The sequence below is a fragment of the Vanellus vanellus genome (genome assembly GCF_965231255.1).
Source record: "Vanellus vanellus genome assembly, chromosome: 11".
Taxonomy (NCBI): domain Eukaryota; kingdom Metazoa; phylum Chordata; class Aves; order Charadriiformes; family Charadriidae; genus Vanellus; species Vanellus vanellus.
The window spans coordinates 13,388,676-13,411,972 of NC_138916.1; the positions used below are offsets into that span (position 1 = coordinate 13,388,676).

Consider the following 23,297-nt stretch of genomic DNA (forward strand, 5'->3'; position numbering starts at 1 on the left):
AAGGTTTGCCATTTCTATGAACCTCTTGGTTTCCAGTGCCTGAGGGTCTTCGAAATACAATCTATGCTCAAACTCAAATCTTAATATTTACATTCATATGGCTTCGCTCAGGACCTGACTCCGGCCTGTTCACCTCACCATACACATGGGTAGTTAAAATAATAAGCGGTTGGACTCACCAAATCTTGAGACCGCAAGAATTCTTCAGAAGTAAAAGGAGGTTTTTGCATTTTCTACTGACACAAAGTAAGAATTGTTCTCACCAGAATGCCTTAAAAGATAACATATATTAGCAAATATTTAAACTTAAGATAAAACTGACAGTCAAATGTATCACTATAGCATATATAAAGCACGTTCACTGTAATTTCTTCCAATAAACAGAATACTACTACACATTCTTAGATGTCACGAAACATGCTAAAAATGTGAAAGATATGTAAGGACACTTAATCATAAAGGCAGAACTTCCATTTTCTTCTCAGTACCTCCATACAAAATATTTATACTATTATTATTTATGTACTTTTAAAATACATACTGAAGAAAAAGTGAATGTCCAATCACCTGGCAAATCTGCTCTGTTCTTACATATTCAGTTTTTGTTTAGAAGCTGAAAGAAATGTGAGGATTGCAGATTACCAGAAGTCTTAACGATATCAATCACCTGGTATCTTCTGAGTTCATGCAATTAAAATCTCAAACTTTACACTGGTACATCCAAGCAGAAACCAAGTGTGGGAAATAATGGTTTGAAAAGAATTATCTTTTTAGCAAATTGTGAAATCAAGAACCCCCCCAGAAAATGATATAGGAACTGTTCCTAAAAATTTTCTTTTTAATATCACAGCTTTTATGAAAATAACTGTAGAGAATAAAAGTATACAAAGGAGAAATTCAGATTTCAGAGCTTGCTTTTAAATGATGACCAAGTTCTGTTTGTTCCCAAACATGAAGTTCTGGATTCAGTACCCAAAGAAATCATTCAAACAAAGTAAGAGATGGTGCATTTAGTAAAACCTAATATAATTAAGTTCGGCAAGAAAGAATTTTAGAAACTATTACAAAAGTCTTCTTTGTGTCCAATAAACATTTTGTTATTTTGACGTAATTAACTACTGCACATAAAGACCTATTGTCACAGTGTAAGAAGATAAGAAATATGGATGATGAAATTAATATTTTTTTCTTACTACTGCAATGTATTACATACTGCTAGCATGAAAAAAAAAGGATCAAGTCAAAACAAAACAAATAACAATAGAATGCTGGTAGAAATCCTCTGCCACTATATGTAATACCGCTGAAGTTAGTGAGGGTTTTGGGGTGTAACTGAGATGGAAGTTTGGTATAAAATCTGCCTACTATGTCAACTATTTCCCCTAAGGCTATTACAACTAATATATCACAGACTTTATTTCACCAAGTTGAGAGAAATATCCTCTATACCAAAATTACTGTTTTAGTTTAGCCACTTCAACCTAAAAATGCAGTTACTGAACACTGAATATTGGGTAAATGCTACTGTAGAGCTGGATCCTCAACCAGGCCAAGGAATTCCACAGAAAAGATCCTATTTCCTATTCAGAGAGAGATGCAAAACAAGAAAGGAACTTGGCCACACAATTCTTCCAGCGCTTGCTGTCAAATGTAAGTATGCAGTAAGTACACTACTAGGTGGGGGAAAAAGTACAGGTGAAAAAATCTAAGCAATCTGCTTCCCCTGGAGTTAACAAGGGAGCAAAACAAAACCTCCAACCTCCCATCACAAGCCATAGTCCCCAGCGACTTCTACCCAGCGGACAGGCCCCGCAGGGCAGCACCACATCCCACGGAGGAACCGCCTCAGGGAGCGGGAAAGGCTGGGGACGTTTCACAGGGGATGGGGAAACCTGGGATGGGGCGGGTTTCTCCCCTGCAGGTAACAGGATGTGGTTTCCGTTCAGGGTATTTTTTTTATTGCAGGGTCCTCGGGCCAGCCGGCTGTCTGTCAGTCTGTGATTCAGTCAGTCCGAGGGCCAATCCGTGAGTTAGTCAGTGAGTCAGTCTGCTAGTCCGTCAGTCCGTCGTTTATCAGAGTCTGCAAGTCCGTCAGTCAGTCAGTCCCGTGGGGCTGTCGCTAAGGGCCCTTAGCAACCGTTCCCCGCCAAAAAGCACTCTCCCCGCCACGCTCTTCCGGCCCCCTCCTCCCCGCGGCGCCCGAGCCCGACACTTTCGTTCCGGGACCTCTGAGGGCCGGGGAAGAACCGGGCGGCCCTCTGCGGCGAGCGCCACGGCCCGACGAGGGGTTGGAGCCGAGGGAGCGGGTGAGGAGCGGTGCGGAGTTCCCTGCCTGACCGCGAGGGCTGGGAGAAGGAGAGAGGAGGGAGCGCGGCGGGGAGGCAGCGCGTCTCTGGCAGCCCCGCGGCCGTATGGGGGCCGCGGGGCTGCCAGAGACGCGCTGCCTCCCCGCCGCGCTCCCCCTTCTCTCCAGGTGGCGGATCCGTTCATGGGGGGGGGGGGCTGGCAAAGCTCTCTCCGCGGCGTTGGGCGGCCCGGCGGTAGGACGTCCGGCGGTAGGAGGCGGCTTTCCGCCGTTTCAGGCCTGGGTGTCCCTGCGGGGCCGGTCGGTCGTGCCTAGGCAGGAGAATCGCTTTGTTATTTTTTTTGCGAGACATGACAACGGCAAAGGTCCGTGCGTACCCTAAGCCCTTCTTGCCACGGAAAGTCCTCGTCCCGTAAACGGCCCGACCGCGATCTTCCCCCATCGATGGAGGTTGAGGGCATCTGGTGCCTCCTCAGCAGCTGTTACCACCGCCCGCTGAGGCCCGACAGCCTTCATCAGACATTGGTGACTGCCCAGCGGTGCCCCAGATGGGCGCACTGTCCGGCACTTCATGAACTCGTCCTGACTGAGATTTTAAGTTGTCTTAGAATTGCAGTTGGAACGTGGAGGGTACCCTCCAGCAGCAGTGATGTATCCGGGTTTTGGAGATTGAGGTGTAGATGGAATTGTTATTTACAGCCTTACCCTTTTCTGTCTGAATCAAGATTTGGATCTTACAAGTTGTGTAAACTCTATTGCTGTCTTTTTTTGAAAAGTATACTGCAGTAACTTTGTGAACAGCTATTGAGGCCACAAAGGTTTTTCTGTGCCATTAGAGCAGCACCTCTGTTGTCAGTATCACTAATGGAAGTGCTTGGGGGTGTCACTGTTGAACACCACAGTGCCACCAGACATTATATTGAGCAGAATGAGTTTGCAGGCTGGGAACGCGTGTCAAACCACAGGGCCTCTCGCACTCTTTGCTTCTTGAGGAAATTTGATAATAGTATGGGTTAGTCTGAGGTGTAGTGTATATTTGCTTTATCTCAGAGATACTTAAAAGCAAATTGCACTATAAAATTTGCATGCATATTAGATTTCGTGTTTATTTGAATGGACATCCCTGACCTTTCAAAAGTTAGACCTTGTTGCGGGGGAGGGAAAGGTATCATAACATGCATGAGTATTTAATTTTACCAGAAAATAACAACTAATTTTTCTGGAATTAATTTTAAATTTTTACTGGAAAGTTAACCAAGTATTTTGTTTTTGTTATTTTTCAATTAACTTAGACTTGGTTTTATTTAAACACTTAATTTTAGATCACATCTCAGGAATTATTGTTTGTTTGTTTTTGTTAAACATGGATGTTTTGTTACATCATTTCACAAGTGTGATCCCTGACATGAAAAAGTAAACCTAAATTAGCTGAAAGTAAATACTAAGAATTACTTTTTTCATTATAAGTGATGCAGCACAGAGTACAAAAAGCAGTTTATAACTACCGCAGGCCATGCAGGCTCCTGACCGTGGATTGCTTCGAAGACCAAAGAGGAGCCCTGAGTCGGAAGGGTTTCGCTAGAACTGTGACTGTGAACCTCTGCACACAGCAATTCTAATTCTGTCTGGATTGGCTATGGGCATACAGTCATGTTTCTGATATGTTACTCAGAGTACGCAATGAAAACTTTATGCTGGCTGCAGAGCATGAGACACCATCTGTCCTGAAGAAAGCCTGGAAAAAATCCATCAATGTTATTAAATAAATACAAACTTGCAGAATGAGTCCAGTATGGGTCAGCCCATACTATCTGGTATATGGAGCACCACAGCTGTGCTTTAGCTCTCGAGACTAATTTTTCAGCCTCCAGCATTGCTCCTGGAAGATTTCTTTTATCTCACAAAGTTCTGTCAACAGAGTTTGCATTCAGGTAGTTTGGTTTGCCCCCACACAACGAGTTGCAGGATAGAGATCTAAATTTGTACAATTAACTTTTCTCTTACGGATTTCTGTCATGTAGACATTTGTCAGTAGTCATGCTGAAGACTAACGGGACTGGTCATCCAGGTAAATAGTGTCTACCAGTGTTTTCAAAAGCTTTTAGACGCTGATAATAAAAAAGATAATTCTGCACGAGTTAAGCGAGTGGGATAACTTACCTTAGTAAAATGATGAGTGTGCATATATGTCCATTAAGGATACAGATCTCAAGTTCTTTCTAGCTGTTTATAACATGCTGTCCTGAAATCTGTTTGGAGTTCTTGGTGCTAGAACAACTGAATCAGATTATTTCATTATTCTTTCTGTTATAGGAAATAACCTTTGACGAGTATTTTTTGCTAAATAGGATCATAAAGAATAATTTCCAATAAATTAGTTCATAGTCCTGGATTGTTATTTAATAGCTACCACATATTGTCTGTTTCAGCTAACCATGTCTTTGAATTCATCTACACTTTTAAATGAAGAAAAGTCTCAAGGACCAAAAAGAAATAGTGAATGTTTGGAAAGTCTAGAATTGCAGACTCCATCATCGTTTCAAGATAACCCACTTCAACGATTGCAGTTAGCATCGCAGGAAGTACTTGAAAAAGCAAAAAAGAGTGGGAGATCAAAATGCCCCCGATGCAGTAGTTCAAGGATGTTTTATTGTTATACGTGCTTTGTTCCTGTTGAAACTGTCCCAACCAAAGAAATTCCAACTGTGAAGGTTAATATTTCTTACGATTTTTTTAATCATATTCTTGTGCCTTTTAGTTACTGGGTATAGAGAACAGTCTGTCTGTGACCATTTCTTTTCTGATTCATTCTTTATGGACACATAAAGCTTTAACACAGCTATAAATATGAATAAACTACAGTTAGATAAAATTATTGTTCTTATTTGAGGAGTTACATGTACAAACACTGACAATATTCCAGTTCTCACATAAACATGTGTCTACTAGATGAGATCAGCTGGTCACTCAGCTTTGCATGCAAATGACTATGTTTTCACTTAGTTCTTAAAAGTTTCTTTACAGTGCTGTTACCTTCATTCATTTCTAAAAACTCTGGCCAGAACAGAGTATATTGTGAACAAAAAATATGATTTGTCCATAACCAAGAGTGAATTTTACATAATATGTGAGCTAAAAGGCATTCTAAATATCATGGTTGCATAATTCAGATAACCACTCTTAAAATATAAATAAAGAGTAAAAAGTGTAATGCCCTTCAGCTATAATACTTGGAGAAACCATCAAAGAGGACTGAGAGACAGTTTGCAAAATCACGCATGAACTAAAATGCATTTTGAAGACACGCTGTACTTTGAAAGCATTGTGAAAATACTTTAGAAGTATTTTGAAAATTTGACCTAGTGGATTTAGGTGTATTTTCATTGCAATGGACATTCTTGCAATAGGATAAATACCTAATACAGATACGTATTCATAATTTAGAACCGTTGTATTGCTTAAATTAAGACCACATCTTACTTACCTTATTGATACTATTTCTAGAGGTTTTACCACACTACTACTGCAGCATTCCGAATTGCATTCATTGCGTACTTAGGTATTTGTATTAATTGAAAGAATTAACAGGTGCTTCTTATCACTTGTCTCTAGTTTAGGTCTAAACTTCTTAAAAGAAAAACATTGTCGAAAATTGTCAAATATGTCTTAATTACATGCCCATAGGGACTTCTCCTGGATTTTGCATAATTTTTTGTACAAACTTTTGTACCTGTATATATGGTCATAAATACTGCTTTTTCTTTTTTTTTCTTTCTTACTGTAGTTACCTTTGAAGATTGACATTATTAAACACCCAAATGAAACAGATGGCAAAAGTACTGCTGTGCATGCTAAGCTCCTGGCACCTGATGATGTTACAATTTATAAATACCCTTGCATTCCAGAATACGAAGAAAAAAGACATGAAGTAAGAAATTCTATATAGATCGCAGCGCTTTGTGCTGGGGAGATGCAGAGGTATTTTCTGTACTCGCTCCTGCAGTGGTACTGCACTCTGCTGGGAGGGAGCGGGAGGAAAGCACTAGTCTATTAATCCACTCCATCTTGAGCTCTCTCAAAGCTTGGGCCTACAACTGTACAGTGGTTATGGTCTGTCCTCCAAAGCATGGAAAAACCGTAGCACTATCTAACCACCTCGGATTTCCTATGTTCACCACCTTAGATAACGGGTAATTTGAGTCATTGTGTATCACAAGTATTTTGCACAAATGTATGAAAATATTCAACTTAGAGCAAGTTAAACAGCGCTTAGAAGTTGTGCTCATCATATTCAGCAGCTGCAGTGTTTAAACTTCCTTAAAATTTTTAACATTTGCTATTACAGAGAAAACCTATTGAAACACAACTGTTTTCTATCACAGTCAGCGCAGACCCTGAAAAAAGTGAGCTGTGAACTTGGATTTATATGCTCATTTAAATGGTGTGATTAATCTGAAATCTAATATTTACACAGCTGATTAATTAACACTTCCGTTATTGTTTGACTACATGAAGGTTAATATTCATATCTCAGAGAGGTGTTATTTTCTTCAAGGAATGAGCCATGAAGGAAAGCATAGGTGGCAGAAAAGCAGGAAGCTGAAAAAAAGCAGAAAGAGCAATGGGGAAGGCAGGCAGAAGTGGGACGAGATTGCAGCGGCTTTGTATTGTCCAGGCTTTCCAAGTCACAGATACTGAATGCTGCACTACTACTGAGTAAGGCCATCACTGCTTTTCCTCATGCAAGATATTTGTGGGACCTGCAGTAGGCACAAGGACAGAAGAGATTATTTCTTCTGATCTTAAATTTGTGAATGAAATTAGAAACTATTCTTTATGGCCTTCCTGCCCCATATACTGAAATCACAAGTGAAATTTGGACTTCCTCAGGGCTGACACCATTGACTTGGCTGAAAAAAAACTTTTTACAATAGTATTAGAGTTAGTAGTAGAGGCATGGAGGTGACATTTAATTAAAGATCTCTAATAAGTATCTTTATTCATTATTTTAACATCATCTTCTATCCTTTTAGACAATAGAATATTGTTTAAGAGATACTTTTTAGTCTTCTGACTTAAATGTTTGCAGGTGGGCATAGAAAATTTCTGTTCTTTAATGAAACAATTCCTGGTGTTTTATTACGTTTTGTTGACACTCAGATTTCTTTCTTTTCTTTATTTAGATAGCACTTGTATTTCCTGGCCCCAATTCAGTTTCAGTAAAAGATATTGCCTTCCATCTCCAAAAATACAGTAAGAAAGGTGTTTGTGATAAGGATGATGACTGCTCCAGAGAGCCATTCCTTAAGCAAGCAAAAATAGAACCTAAAGAAGAAGAAAAACATCTAACTGAATGCATCTTGAACAACAGGAGTGAAGGCACTAGACTGAAGAAAATAATATTTATTGACAGTACCTGGAATCAAACTAACAAAATAATAACTGATGAACGACTTCAAGGTAAAAAAGAAGTTGATATTGAGATGTTATTGCTACAGAAATGATTAAGGGAAATACATGTCTATATAACAGCATGATATAAGCGCTAACCTTGTATCTGAGTATATATGAAAGATTCAGCAGCCTATTTCAGTGCTGTAACAGGCTTCCTGAGCCAAAGACTCCATTACTTTTCATGTCATATACTTTGTTTTGCAAAATGATAAGACCAGTATTAAGAGAGCGTTTACATTTATTTCTCCTACTTCTCTATTGGAACAAATTTCCTCAATTGCACAGAATGGAAGCTGTCATGTTAGACAATAGAACAGAAGTTTGAATGGCTTCTGAAAGGAAGCCAGAAAGATTTCCTTTGCAGGTGGCTATCTGCTTTTTCAGGAGACCCAGGAGAGAATTTTTGTACACACTAGTGGCAGACAGGCTACTGGAAGGTGAAAGAGGGGTCTAGGAGATACAGTGCAAGTATGTCATGGCTTGGTTTCTTTTCCTAGTAGAGTTCTTTGTTTCATGGTCATTCCATGACCTCACTACTTTCCAGACAAAAGGGGAATGCCTGCTTGCCCTCCACACTTTCCCATCTCTGAAAGCAAAAACTTGTAATTCTGCAAAGGTTTTTATTTGTCTTAGGTTCATTACAAGAAGTTTACGGTTAAGTATTCTAAATAAAACCACAAAAGATAAAACATTTTAGCAATAGCATTCCATTTCCTTTGAGATAAATAGGAGTTTTAAAATACTTTTTCATTAGTGAAAAAGGTGCACTTAGCTGGGAGGCAGGCTATCAAGTTTATGCGTAATATATATAACTGCTTACTAGTGCCTGCTTTGCACTGGACCCTACAAGGAATTTCACAGACTTGTTACACACAAGATGACTGTTGCCTTGCTGTCTAGTCAGTTCATTAAAGAATCCCACATGTTAGTATAATGTATTGCCTAATTTAAATCCTGTTACTAAATATTTAGTTTAACACAAAACATACTCTATCAAATAAATTGAAATATTACTGTAAAGATTAAAGTAATTGCATGTTGCAAGTTACTGTAAAGCATTTGGAACTTATTTTAAAAGGATGAATTTAAGAAAAGTAACAGGCAGCCAGAGGAACTGAAGATTTCCATGGAAGCTTAGGCAGTATATCAGTCAAAAATTTGTGATTGTTGTTACTTTGGAGCTCTTAAAGACTGGTTTCCAGTTACCCCATGTGAATGCTGATCGGGTGGAATCTTCCCTTCTTTCTGTAACTTCATCTCTGTTCCAGCTGTATTCCAGTCCGCTGCCTCCCTGAGCACCTTTCAGGATTGCTGTAAGGTGTGACTAGTGTCACGCATGTCAGTCTCTTTTATCCACACCCAGAAGAGAATTTTGCTCTCTATGCAGCAGGTACAACAGCCTCAAACTGGAAGAGGGGAGATTTAGAATAGATATTAGGAAAAAAAAAATTTCACTACGAGAGTGGTAAGGCACTGGAACAATTTGCCCAGGGAAATCGTGGATGCCCCATCCCTGGAACTGTTCAAGGCCAGGTTGGATGGGGCTTTGAGCAACTTGGTCTAATGAAAGGTGTCCCTGCCCAGGGCAAGGGGGTTGGAACTAGATGATCTTTAAGGTCCCTTCCAACCTAAACCATTCTATGATTCTATGAACAGTGAGCACAACCCGTGTATTCATTGGTTTTCTTAGTGCCGGTTATAAAGGATGTAAGTTGCACTAATACTCCTTTTAGAGATTGCAATTTTGCTTTCCAAGATGAATGGGGCAGAGTTTCCTTAGGCATAAACTGATGAAATTGTTATGTTGTACACACATGAAAAATAGAGAACAGTTGTCATTTTTCAGTTCAACTACAAGTGAAGTCATCATCCAACAAAATATTTCTCATATATTAAAGTTCAAAAATGAGTGTTTGTAATTCCAAATGAAAAGTAATTGGCCGCAGTTTATCAGAAAGATGAAGTTTAGAAATACTGGATGGAAGCATTAACGAAGCCAAGAAATGCAAATAAAAGCCTTGTGTTTTGTAAGCCTGCATTTATATAGAGAGTAAATCTAGCTAATTGTACTGCAAGAGAAAGCAAATGAGCACATCAATCTTAAAAAAAAAAAAAAAACAAAACAACAAAACAGCCTAGAAAACTTGGAAAAAAAATACTTCTATATCTTTTTGGAAAAGTGGTGTAATACATCTTTAGAGAGCAAAACTAAATCAGTTCTGTTAAAGACAGGAAATATTTGAAAGTTGGTAATGTCTAGGATTGATTACTTCATTAAAAGTGATCACTAGATCAGAAAGGAAACAGTTGCATCAGTGTTAATGATTACTTTCTTATATGAGTGATGAACCTTATTGGCAACATCAACATGGTTGTTAAAGAAACGTATTACTGTGGTATTTTTTCCTATAAGTTTGATCCACTTTGCATTAGCCAAAGGTTTTATTTTATTAGCTTCCACATTCTCTTGTACAAGGCTGAATCATACATCTCCTTTCGTAGTTTGGGTTAAGTTTCTGTGTTTGCTTTCATTTCTGCAAGAAAATGAGAACCTTTGCCTATTCACAGCTAGGATATCTGAGAGCAGTAAGCTAATGTTCTCTGAGGTAAACGACCCTCTTTCTCTTTTTCTGACAAATCTCTTGTCCTCTTCTCATATTTTGATCTTTCTGCTTCTCTCAAAAATCACAATTGGGGGTGTGATGCAAACAAAAAGTGGGAGTTCTCTCATGAGTTTACGCATTCTTTCTAAAATAACATATGAAGGGGGCCATAGCAGAGGCAAGGTGAGTCCAAGGTATGTAAACCTTGGGAATCTAAAAGATAAGGAAAGGAGCAGAATTCCTGCCTGAAATAGCATTTTCAAGCTGCTACCTCTTCAGGAAATTAACAGTATAATTAAAATAACAATAGGGCTACTAGTAAGAGCTTAGACTCTTACTAGCTACCATAGGTACAAACCATAATTACTCATTACTTAAGATTTTCAACACTGGTATTTCTTGAACCTGGTACACTGTACAAACTATTGGGATGAAGAGGTGATGGAAGGCTCAGAGTAAGCAACAGGCTTCAGCACATATGTAACATCTTGTTGATAAGAACTTAGAATCTCTCTTAGATGTAACATCAGTGACCAAATGATTAATATAGGAACCTACAGGTTTGAGCATTTGAATATTATAGTGGAGGGAGCACAGGGACTATGCTGCGATAATAGCATCCAGCGCATCAGGAAAAAAAATGGAGACTTAAGGAAAGGTGGGAGATCTCTCTGAAAAGTGTTGTCTGCTATAAGACACATATGCAGGAGAATAACTTACGTAGGGGAAATTTGGTTACATTACTTAAGTAGATTTAAAGGTAGCTGCACTTCTGTTTCACTTGATCTCAGATTCATAGAAACATTTATTTCTAATGAGCTCAAAGTATGTGGATGCTAAGAAAGCAAAACCGACATGTTGAGTTCCTTAGTATTGTAAGCTTTCACACGAACAATCAGTATTTGTAATAAAACATTGCCTTTGGCTGTATAAATACAAATACAGTACAGGTGATATAGAAACATGCTTAGTAAACTGTAACCCTTAACCCCCTCTTTTTTTTTTGTTACAAAACTCCTAATATTCTGTGCTTGAAAATAACTGACCCTGCATTTGTGGTAAGGTCAGTAGTGTCAGCGGTCTTGCCTTCATTGAACTTTTGTTTGGATTCAAGCCACAAATAAGTGGGAGTTTACATGGGAGGAATCATCCCCTAAATTTAGTTCACTGCTGTTAAGGAGGAAACATTCCTGAATTTGATGAAACTTTTCACGTTGGTTAGGGCTGAGAATTCAAGTATTAAAACCTCTTGAGGGAAACAAGCTCACTGCAGTTTCCTATTACTATTTTGAATACACATGTATAGGATTATTAGAAGTAATAATTAGACTACATTATTTTGAATTTTTAGTTCCAAAATGCCAACAATAACATCTAAATTCAGTGATGGAATCTCCTGTCCAGTTTTTTTAAAAGCACTGTGGGAGAGATTTCTTTTACTGTGCAAGATATCATACGTTCATAACTGCAAAGCAAAAATCCATCTTGCAATTACACTAGAAAGAATTAAACATAGTTGGACGGTAAAAAGTATAGAATTACAAGTGCTGGGCTCTAGGCCATTTTGCACTCCTGAATTTGGACCTCACTGAAACTTCCCTGTCCATAACTTCCAAGCATTCTTAAACCATATTGTTATTTATACTATTACTTTTTTACTTTTTTTTTAACTTTTACTATACCATCCCATGACACACACTTAGTATCCGATTTTAACATTTATAAAAAGATAATTTTACAACCTGATCCTGGTACTGACAGATGTATATGCTATTCTTTATAATCCAGCTGTCCATCCAATTTACAAAGTGATTACACATTAAGGTGTTTTTAATTTTGAGTAGTTTGTGCACCTTAAGGAACATAAACATCAAGATACATGTTTAAAATTCATCTGAATAATAAAACAATTACAGACACTATAGTAGATAAAAGATTTTCGTAGGCCATGCAGAGACCAAATTTTTTTCTTTCATCTCAAGTGGGAATGCTTTTAGTTAGTAATAAAATTAATGACCAGATTCTGTCATGCTTACTCCTGAGTAATCCCAGTGAAATTTCAGTTACTTAACAAGCATAAGTGAAAAGTGTCTGGCTCTTAGCAAATACTCCTCAGTTCAGCAAAACTAACAGTCTGAGAGATTCTGTTTTACACTTGAAAGGTATTAGCTTTGCAAAAGACGAAGTTTATCAGTCATTTTATGAACATTGATGAGTCTTTGTGGGTGTGGGTTTCACTCTTCCCATCTGAAGAGACCCTGCAGTTTACTGAGGGCTGTGAGGCTGTTTTGAATGCAAGGATAACCTGTAAGTTTTAATTGCAAATACCAGGATTGTAACCTAGAACTTACAACACTTTTTCATCAAATTTCAAAGTGGTCCACAAAGGAGGATAAAATTATTGCCTCCAATTTACAGATGAAAAATGGAGGTACAGGAAGAGAAATTTACTACTAGCCTGCGTGCAAATAATTCAGAAAACAAAACTAAAGCCTTGTTTGGCATTCCATCCACCAATCCACGCTGTCTAATATGGCACCTTTTTTCTTGACAGGGTTGCTGCAAATTGAGTTGAAGACAAGGAAAACTTGCTTTTGGCGTCATCAGAAGGGAAAGCCAGATACATACCTTTCCACAATAGAAGCAATTTATTATTTCCTTGTGGACTATCATCAGGAGATTTTGAAAGAGAACTACAAAGGACAATATGATAATCTGCTTTTTTTCTTTTCATTTATGCACACATTGATTAAAAATGCAAAGTGTTGTGCAGGGAAAGAGTAAGATGTCTGTCTATAGGTAAGTATTTTGTTTCTTTTGTAATGATAAACTGCACAAACATAACTATCTTTAACTAACTGAAATCTGGAAGTAGATTGTACTCTTAATAATGGCTATGGTGTTTGTCCAAAAGTAAGCTGCAAACCTCATGTCCTGCACGCTTGAGGTTGCAGAGCTACTCAGATGAGCAGTCTGATTAGAATTACTTATTTGAAAACAGTTATGCTTTGCTAAATATTGCTGTGTTTGAACTTACAGACATGATATGCTCATTACAGTGAGAGTATTTCCTGAGGTGAGGATAGGAGGACTTGGCCCCTCCTGCCATAAGGCGTGATCTCTCTAACTGTAAAAAGGAATTAGCATGACAGCTTTTTATTATTAATAATGCTTTGTTTCAGCTGTTTTCTTTGTGCTTTACCCAGTAATACTGATTTCACTTTCATGACATCAAAAGCTTACTGAAATTATGGGGGGGGGGGAGCAGTACAAAATGAAAGACCACATTAAATGAATAGAATATGTTATGTACTTTCAAGATTAATTCTGGAAAATTGTCCTAGTAATAGAAAATAGCAATTTCTTTAAACATCATTCATTATAAAGTGCATGATTTCTATAGTGCCATTCACATACTGTTATATAAAGATTATTCTCAACTTCTTGGATAATTTTAGACTACTTCAAACAAGTTAATTTAGTTAATTGTTTATTGTTATTGTATAATATCATTATTATTTGGGGGAACACTAACTTAACAAGTGTCACTATGGATAAAATTTTGTAGATGCCACACACTTGTATTCTAAGTGGCAGAAAGAGCTCATTGCACCATAGGAGTTGTCTGAAAATGTAGATCTTTTTGCAGGAACTAAGACAAAGTAATTTGCAGAGAGAAGAAATAGGAAAGAAGGTGGTTCTGACCACAAAATTTCTGACAAGACTACCTTAAATTAGGCAGACTATGAATCTGCTGTGTATTTTCTTCTACAGTAGTAGTGCAAATTTAAGCATCATAAATAAGACTTCGTCTATGCTGATGAAATTTTTGCTGGTATGTCTAGCACTGCGGGCAGAGTCATCACATGTGAATGTAATTATACAAGTGTGTCTTTGCCAAGCTATACCAGTACAGCTAATGCTGGCAGAGGTAATAGAACTAAGCTGTATATTTACAAGCAGAGTGATACGAATGTATTTTTATCATACTAGGATGTTCTGCCAGAAAAATTGACATTGGTAAAAAATATAGTCTTAAGGTAGAAAAAAAAGGTTTCATTAGAGGTACGATGTAAGATGGATAAATATTTCTGAATATTCTCAGAAGGGTGTTACTTAAGGAAAAAACTAAATCTTGTCAAAGTGACACAGATTGAAAAATTACAATAGATTCTTTTTTAAACAAAAAAAATCTGATTTTTTTCCTCAACAAATCTGACTAAATTATCACCTGTAGCGTACTCTCCAGGAGGACACTGTCACACCAGGGTGAACACAGAAACAGTGCCTTGAAAAAGACTTCAAGAAGATCTTTTTACGCTTACACAGCAATCCGTACAACTGATCTGTACTATGTTTTTTAATGCTTCAAGATACTGAAATCAAAGTTAATATCGCTTAAAACACAAGATATAAATGTACTCTGCAAGTCATACTTACCTTCAGATTTGTATGCTTATCTGCACAAATGAACGCATATAAAAATGCATTTCAGTGGACAACCAGAACACATCTCCTCCATTTGCAAATAGAGATGCTAGTTAAGTTTCAAGTGTATGTGAAGCAGGCATGAACTATAACAGCACAAGAAACACAGGCTTGAAGTCAGAATGAGAAAGGTTGTTTTTAAATACGCATATATAATGGCACAGCTGTTCAGTATATTGTGAGTTCATGTGCCAGGCAATGAGAAAAAATTAGCAATCATGTCTCAGTACTATAGAAACAATACATTTCTTATTCATTTGGTTCTTATTGCTATTGAGAGGTTATTTTGGCTTTTTACAATGATTAATGCTATTTCCTTTGGTATGAATTTTGATAGTCTTTTGACATTTCCATCTGTTCTTGTATTTCTTAAACAAGGATTGCTGTAATATTTAAAAAAAAAAAATCACACAAGTGTAACAGCTTGAGAAGGAAACTTTCACCCACTTTAAACAAACAAAAATAAAATGAACCCACTGACCTAATGTTTTACAAGAACCAGAGAGAAATCAGGAGTGGGGGGAGTTACTTCCAAGACACATTTCCCTGAAAACATGTTTTTTTATTTAAGAAGCAGAGGTCAGATAAAAGCTTATATAAGCTGTTCTTTGTTACTTTTGGAAAATAGTTTCATAAGGTTAAAAATGGTTTCCAAATTTAAGTTTTGTGTACCTCACTTTATTTGAACGATGGGAATTAGGAATCTATTCCAAAAGTAAGTTAGCTTTAATTCTCAGGTGAAATCAATGTACAGAAAAGATTTTAAATCTGGAACACTGTGTCCAGGAATTGGGTTAAGATTATTTTTCTTGCAGTGCAACCTCAGTCTAATGCAAGAGCCATTCTTATACCAAGTGACAGAGGCACATCTAATATCCATAATTAATTATGGTCTGTTGATATTCCTGTGATAACCTTTTATGAGGGTAGGAAGGAGGTTATTGTTAACTTCTGCTGCAAATCTGTTCTGTCTGAGCAGCAGATGTAGTTCCCCCTTCTCTCCCATCTCCTGCACTCCCCTCTGTAAAAATATTTAAATCTTCTGTTTAATTTCAGTACTGGTATAAGAAGCCAAACCAAGTCATCCACTTCATACTGAAAATGTCTCACTGATACATTTTTCCAGCTTTGAGACTAAAGAATAGTTTTGTTCCACCAAAATGAAAGCAATCGAGTGGTTAATCCTTTCAAGTGCAATTAGCAGCACTGACCTCCCTGTTCTTTAAAATGAGGGTCATGGGGAGGTAAAGGCCAGTTCTGGGCCTTTTCTTTCATATCAGAATACCCCTTCTCTAACTATCTCTTCTGTTTCCAAAAACATCAGAGAGCAAGGGGGAAAACAGGCTTCCACTTCCATTAGCAGTAACTTAAACAGCCATAAGTTAAAGGGGGAGGAAAAGGAAGAGCATCTCTATCTATCTTCTTTCACAACAGAAGACATCTGGCCTCCTGTGGGGAGGCCCCAGATAACAAAGAACCTGTCATTACAAACCTCCGCGATGTGTTCAGAGAACCATTTTACCTGCAGTCTGGCTCATTCACTTCCTGCCACTGAAGCCATCTGCTTTTGCTTATTGTGGGTATTTTTGTTCTTTGTTTGGCCAGGAGCATGAAGTGGCTGCACTTTAGCATGCCTGTATGCTTGGTCAGAGGGAGGATTTAATCCTTTTCTCAAAATGAATACAAGAAGGAGCTGCAAAAAGCAATTCCTTTCCTGGAAGGTAGCACAAAATTCATCCAAGCCTAGGTTGAATAAAGGGTCGTCTCAGTGCATGGGGTAAAGATACACTGAGATTGAAAAGAGATGGCAACTTGGAATCTACAGCAGAAGCTAGCAAAGCACTTGTAATCTCACGTGATTTAAATCCTTTGCTCCTGGTTCTTGCAATTGTTTTTCAGTTTGTGTCCATCTGGTTTTCTACATAGGCTTCTTGAGGCACAATTGCACAGTAATGTAGTGATACGTTCTTGCTTTTCTCTTGCACCGAGTTTCAGTATTTTGCCTGAATGCTTTAAAAATCAGTCTGTCTTCATAAATGATGGTCATAGCATACTTACATAAAATGCAATGTGATGTGAAAATCCATTTGACCTATCCCTGTCATGGAAAATATCAAAATACGGAGGACGGAAAACTTCCAATTAGTTTCCCCATCATTTACTATAATGCAGTTAATGTACTCACAGGTACCATTAACTTCTGTCTCAAAGTATTCCAAAAAGCTGCGCATCAGCTGAATTCAAACTTGTTTTGCGACACAAAACTGAACAGTGACTGCAGCAACGTTGAAATAGGAAAGCTTTCCCACTAAGATGAAAAGATCATGTGGCTGTAGGACAGTGATTTATTGATACCACAATATAAGGTCACCCATTAAGGTACTGAACAACTCAACATAATTCCTGAACTGTTATCCTTTGTCTTGAGAGACGTTATTTCAGTAAACTTTCAATCTTGTCATTAGTAAGAATGTTGATTTTGACTTGTGACACTTAGTAATACCAACAATTCAAATGTTTATATGAAAAATTTACAACATTATTCCTGTTCACTTGTTGGGAAAGATAACGCATTGCTGCCATTTTATGGATTCTGAAGAGAAATCAGATGCTGTAGAATTTTGAAAGTAATGTATCAGATTAAACTTTAAAAACACTCATAGTGGTGTGGTTTCTTTACCACTACCTGCCAGGAATAAAAAAAGCAAATAATTCTTGAGTCCCATAGCAAGAGGTGGGAACTACTTCTCTAATGCAAACCAGACTTTGTATTTTCACATCACTGGAAATCTTTGTGTACCTAGCAATACCAGTGCTGTTATTGCATTCAAATCAACTGTGATTTTACTGCTGACTTTTCAGACCACTGGTGTTGCAACAGGATGTTTAGAAACATACCACAGAAGAGTGAACAGACGAGAATGCTCCACACCAGTATACCCACGATTGAGTCCTACTTGACCTATGATCCTGTGTGCTTCGCTTCCCTTACCTGTAGTTAATTTCTGCCACTGAATAACATGTCTCTACATATGAAGCTGTGCCCATAAGCCAGTAGAACTCCGCATGAAATCTAAAGACTGAGTATGACTACTTCAAAGGTTCTGATGGTAAAATTTCTGCTTTTCAATAACAGGAATAGAAGAGCTATACTGAAGTACATGTGCATGTCTAAACATGAATAAATATATACCTCCCTCCTAACAATAAATGACACAAGCCAAAGATTTTCTCCTATGCTGTTTCTGTATTAGAGAACAAAGAAAATCAGTGTGGTATCAGAGTTTGTAAATATAAAGAATAAACTGTTATGTGTACAGGGCAAAGGTATACTTTAACTGGACACAAACATATAGCTGAGCCTGTCAATGTACACAGATTAGAGTAGTTTCACTAGGAATTCATTTGTTAAGTTTGGATGCACTACCCAGCACAAGTGCTGTATTGTTCTCCAAACAATACACTGGAAAAACAAGTAATATTTCATACATTTTCACCATTCTGAATATCGCTGCTAATGAGTCTAGTGTAGTTCCCTACTCTTGTCTCATAGGGTATTGTGTTTTCTTTGCATCTCCAAGCAGCACTGAAGTTTAAAAAAAAAAAGAAAGAAAAAGTTAAGCACATCCAGCCAGGCTTAACAGGGCATGCCAAAAAGAGACCAAAGGGGTAAACAGGTTATTCCAAAACAATTAAAAGAGTAAAACTGCAAATAAAAATTTAGAGAGTGTTGAACTACACAGAAATTCTGACTCACCTGCACAGAGGAAATGCTATGGATCGTGCTCTGCAATTGTTCAGCAGAGAAGAGGAGAAAGGAGCACACCCACCCTGGTACTAAGGAAAATGCATTTGGCTCAAGTAATTTTGTGCGTGAACATAGATGATCCTTGATGGAAAATTCACATTATATATAATGCAACATGATTTCTTTGTTTTTTGATTACTGGAGAATAAAATAATCAAACAAGAATTAGTGTTTCTTTCATGTTTGCGTTTTTTTTTTAATTAATAATATGCAATTAGTTTATAAAATTAATGGTTTATGCTAGTTTTTACTCTATTTCAGGGTAATTTTATTACAAACAACAGCATGTAAATCTATTAATATAACTGTAAATTTTGTAACATACCTTCTGTCTACAAAACTGAGATAAGACCTAGCCTTTACTTTTTTGTGCATATGATCTGGAACAACATGTAACTTTAATAAAACAAATTGTCTGTGAGGTAAATAACATGGACTCTTCATTTTTTGCGACTATTTATGTCTCAGTATCATCATCAACAGGCATGCTATCAACAATGATTGGCTATAATCTTTACTTATATCTGTTAATGTCTTCAAGGCCTGGTTTTAAACATACTTTAGGACTCTTGAGGCTTTCATCATAATGAGTTAGGTTGGTTTCCATATGGAAAAACTTACTTCTACTCAGTTAAAATCTGAATTATAAAAAACATTCCTAGGATGCACTCCATTTTGAAGTGTCTCATAAAATCAGTGAGTCTTTTTTTAAAACCATATTTAAATGCCACCCTCACAGCTTAAAGGTCTGCTTTAGTACAATTTCTGAAACGATTTGCTTTGGAGACACATGCTAATGAATTGAACAGCATCAGATTCTTTGTAAGTCTAAAAAAAGCATCCTGAGTGTCTTTTCTACAGAAGAACAATACTTTGGGTTCCAGCAAAAAAGTTTGCTCAAGCTGAAACTACAGACTTAATTTCAAATGTTGCTGCTAATGCTAAATAAAAATTCTGTATTTCAGGAACATCGTAAACATTTTATTTCTTTCAAAAATTACTTGTGCAGCTTCAGTTTCATGACTAAATTGTTTGCCAAGTGCAGCATGAATTCCAGATGACCTGAACCTGCATTTTCTCGTGATTAGTACTGAAACGTTCTATCTAGTTTTCTCTGTTCACAGGCTTCCTTTAGGCCAAGTCAATGCTGCAGAGTCAGGTTTTTCTTCATATTTACAGCAGACAAGGAAGCAACTTGATACAGCTTCAGTTTTCAGAAACATCATGTAAAGCACCTCAGTCTACTTGAAGCAATTGGATCAAGCTACTTCCTCTTTTAACCTCACACATGTGTGTTTAGAATATTGGCTTCAATCTGCATACCTATGTCAGTTAAGAGTACAAAAATGCTTGCATTCTTTTCTATCATGACTGTTGGCAAAAAATATAACACAGAAATCTTTACATTGCCAAAAGCTTCCTCTTTTCCTTGAATATGGCTTACTTTATCTGGGGAACTGGTTTAAAAATCAATGCCTGAAGCAGCTTCCAGGGAATTTGCCAACAAAACTATATTGCCAAACTCTTAAGTGCAGTGTAATCTCTAACAGAGGCATAGCCTAACTGATTTTGCGCATTTTAAAAGGAGAATCCATTGAAAAAATATTATGGGGTAAGAAACAAGAAATCTTGAATCTTTTGAAGTCCATGAAAATTAACACAGATTCAAGCAAGCAAGGTAATGTTCAATAGTGTAGCTGTTCCAACATACGGATGGTCCCATGGAAATGGCCAGGAATTCTTTTTCTAGGCCCCTGCAAAGGCCTGCCCTCTCCGTATAGGCAGTGACCATTTTCAGTTAGATGTGCTTATGCATATTCATCTTGTGAGGCATCAATTTAGAAAAGACATTTCTTGTTTATCTCTATGTTGGCACTTTTCTTGTGTGAAATTAATGTATCATAACTAACACTGTAGTGAATTCTGTCATTAGTTTTTAGTACCTTTTTTGCTTTCCAGAGTTCCAGTATTGGCATGCCAGTGATAATAGAATTGGGATCTTCTGGGCTGCTGAGTTTACTGTGTCATTTGCACCGATCACCAGAGCCAAGTCTGTATCTGAGACAAAAAGGAAATACATTACAAAATGTGTTATTATGAAAGGAAAAGCCACTACTTCAAGTTATCAAGACAACACCAAAGCACATTAATCAAGCATACAATAAATGATGACAGTTTGTTGTTTCATCTGAATGAAAAAAATTAGGTCCATCTGTTGGTGTTCAAACCTAGAATCGAATCTTGGCAGTTGCATGTGCTAATGAAAACTATTAAAACAATTTTTGTGCATTCTCTGTGTAAGACATCATGAAAATAAATACTCCTAAGATTTAAGAGGCAGTCTTACACAAGGCCCTTGTGAGGTCGCTAAATCAAGCGCATATGTGGAATCTGAGGATGACGTCCATTATGTTCAACCATGTAGTTTTGTTCACCACTGCTCACTTATGGTCCAAATCTAAAAATCTCGATTCCATTCAGCTCCTCAGTTTCATGGCTCTGCATGCAAGAACAACTCCATTGACACACAATCTATTGTAGGTCCAGGAATTAAAATTTTAGTTATATCCAAGAGATTCCACAGCTTGGGTTAAGATGGTAGAACACAGCTCTAAAAATTACTGATTCCTAAAACCTCTAGCCACAGTGCTCATGAATGTGGTATTTCTAGAGGAACTCCACTGATAAAGAAACGGGGCTTACTTTAGAGCTGTAGCACCAGCAGTTATCAACTAGATCACCCTTATCCTCAAGCTCATTGCATCCTTCAAGGAACTCTTACTGGGTTTGTGAAATGTGACATCTGCAAAAGCAGCAGTGATCCCTCTACCAAACATGTGCCTACCAATTGTTTTCTTTTTTAAAATTGTTCACGGTTTGCCCAGTAATTCAAGCTTAATGGTCTGTACATCTGTTCAGTCTCCTACAGTCCTTATTAAAATCAGCATCACGTTCCAGCTTCTTAACTTTTTTAAGCACAGGGCTGGCTATGCCTCCCAGGAGCCTGGCAACCAGAGAAGGCAAGGATGTTCTGGCTGTTACCACTTTTATATCTTCTCCAACAGCCCTCCAAGTGACTGAGATGCATGAGCCAAAGGAATTTAGTATACTGTTACATGGAGAACAGCCTCCAGGTATAAGACAACCATAGGTCTACTTAGAGCAAAGACGGGAATAAAAGCAGTCTAATACAGAAGTGTCTGTTTTCCCTGCTGTTTCTAAGTTCCTGAAATGCATGCAAATATTACGTTGACAAACTTAAAACATTGGATACAACAATGCAATCCTATTAGCCTCATTTACAGCAATGAAGCTACACCTATTTCAGATGTTTATGAAAAGTAGATACATCATCTTGCCTTTCCAGACTGAGTTTATATCACGGGCAGTGAATCAGAAACATTGTAAGATTGTCAGCTGAAAATATTTGACATGAAGTCTTCTCAGAGGAAGTAAATTCAAGATCCTGTGGTACTAAATTTAGCTCATAAACCTTCCTTTATGAGCTATCACCTGCATATTTGCTTGGAACAAAATCATATCGTTTGACTCCCTTCCATTAAGCTGGGTTCAGTGATGCAAAGCAGTTCTAAAACAGATAAAGCAGTGAAGAATTCTTATGTGAAGGAAATACGGCCAGTGCAAGGCAATACAAAGATCTGAAAAGGTGCTGTTGAAATTACCAGATCCCTGCCTGTCAGTGGCCTACGCAGTCTCTGGTTTAATAGCTGGCAGCCTCAGGAGGAGGGGGAAGGTCTAGAGGCAGTATAGAGCTATTTTTGCCTTTCTTCCTGATGTTACAGATCATATGCATCTCCAGAGAAATGATCACAGCTGTTACAGCCTTCCTTACTTATACAGTGTGGAATATATTAGGAAGGATACGCCATCCTCACAAACTTAGGGTTTATACAGAAAGAAAAATCCAAAAGGACAATTAAGTGAGTGCAAATTAAACCTACAAATCATTAACACCCTGAACATTGATTTTGTGTATGTGTGTGTGCGTGTGCGTGTGTGTTTTTAACACTGCAGTGTTCTATTTGGAATTCACTATTTTATTGCAAATAAAGCCTCTGAACCTTTTAAAAATAATTTCTTTAATCTTCAGGGGAAGAGTATATAAACATCTTGACTAATAGCAAATTTCTAGGTCTTTGAGTGTTTTCTATTGGATTTTTTTTTTTTTTTTTTGTGACTATACAAAAACAACAGCACTTAATATTACTCTCTACAGCAGCCTGCTTTGCTGGGGGAGGCACTTTGGCAGTTCTCTTTCTTTTTTTCCATATCCCTCTCCTTTCAGAGGCCCCTCATCATGATGACCCATCCGTTTGGCTAAGGGCTGCATGCAGCTGCATCTGAAAGAAGCCAACTGTATTCTTGGGTCAGCTGGAGAAGTCTGTTGATTACAGCTGTAGGTATATACAGCACTTCTAACGCCCATAAGTATAAAAGGCAAGAAGACCTAGGCCTCACCTCAGGTTTCAGCAGAGGTGCGAAACAGATCAGCTGGCTACATAGCAAGCGTTCGATAGCTTCAGGCAATCCAGTGCATAAAAACTATTTTAAGGATTTTCTTCTACATGTTTGGAACCATAGCCTTTTGTTCACACGCATTCATAAAATACTATAACTT

General features: G+C 37.6%; 1 protein-coding gene across 3 annotated transcripts; it reads left to right on the forward strand.

The window, feature by feature from the left end:
- Nucleotides 1-2,212: 2,212 nt before the first annotated feature.
- Nucleotides 2,213-17,827, forward strand: DTWD1 (DTW domain containing 1). 3 transcript variants are annotated; one of them, XM_082488897.1, is made up of 6 exons: nucleotides 2,213-2,306; nucleotides 4,735-5,016; nucleotides 6,090-6,233; nucleotides 7,489-7,765; nucleotides 12,917-13,161; nucleotides 17,713-17,827. In XM_082488897.1, exons 2-5 carry the CDS (start codon nucleotides 4,741-4,743, stop codon nucleotides 13,144-13,146), a joined length of 927 nt encoding a protein of 308 aa, XP_082345023.1. In that variant the 5' UTR covers nucleotides 2,213-2,306; nucleotides 4,735-4,740; the 3' UTR covers nucleotides 13,147-13,161; nucleotides 17,713-17,827. The 3 variants fall into 3 exon arrangements, with proteins under 3 accessions (XP_082345023.1, XP_082345024.1, XP_082345025.1); XM_082488898.1 differs by having other exon boundaries at nucleotides 17,732-17,792; XM_082488899.1 differs by lacking the exon at nucleotides 17,713-17,827 and adding an exon at nucleotides 14,600-14,724.
- Nucleotides 17,828-23,297: the final 5,470 nt, after the last annotated feature.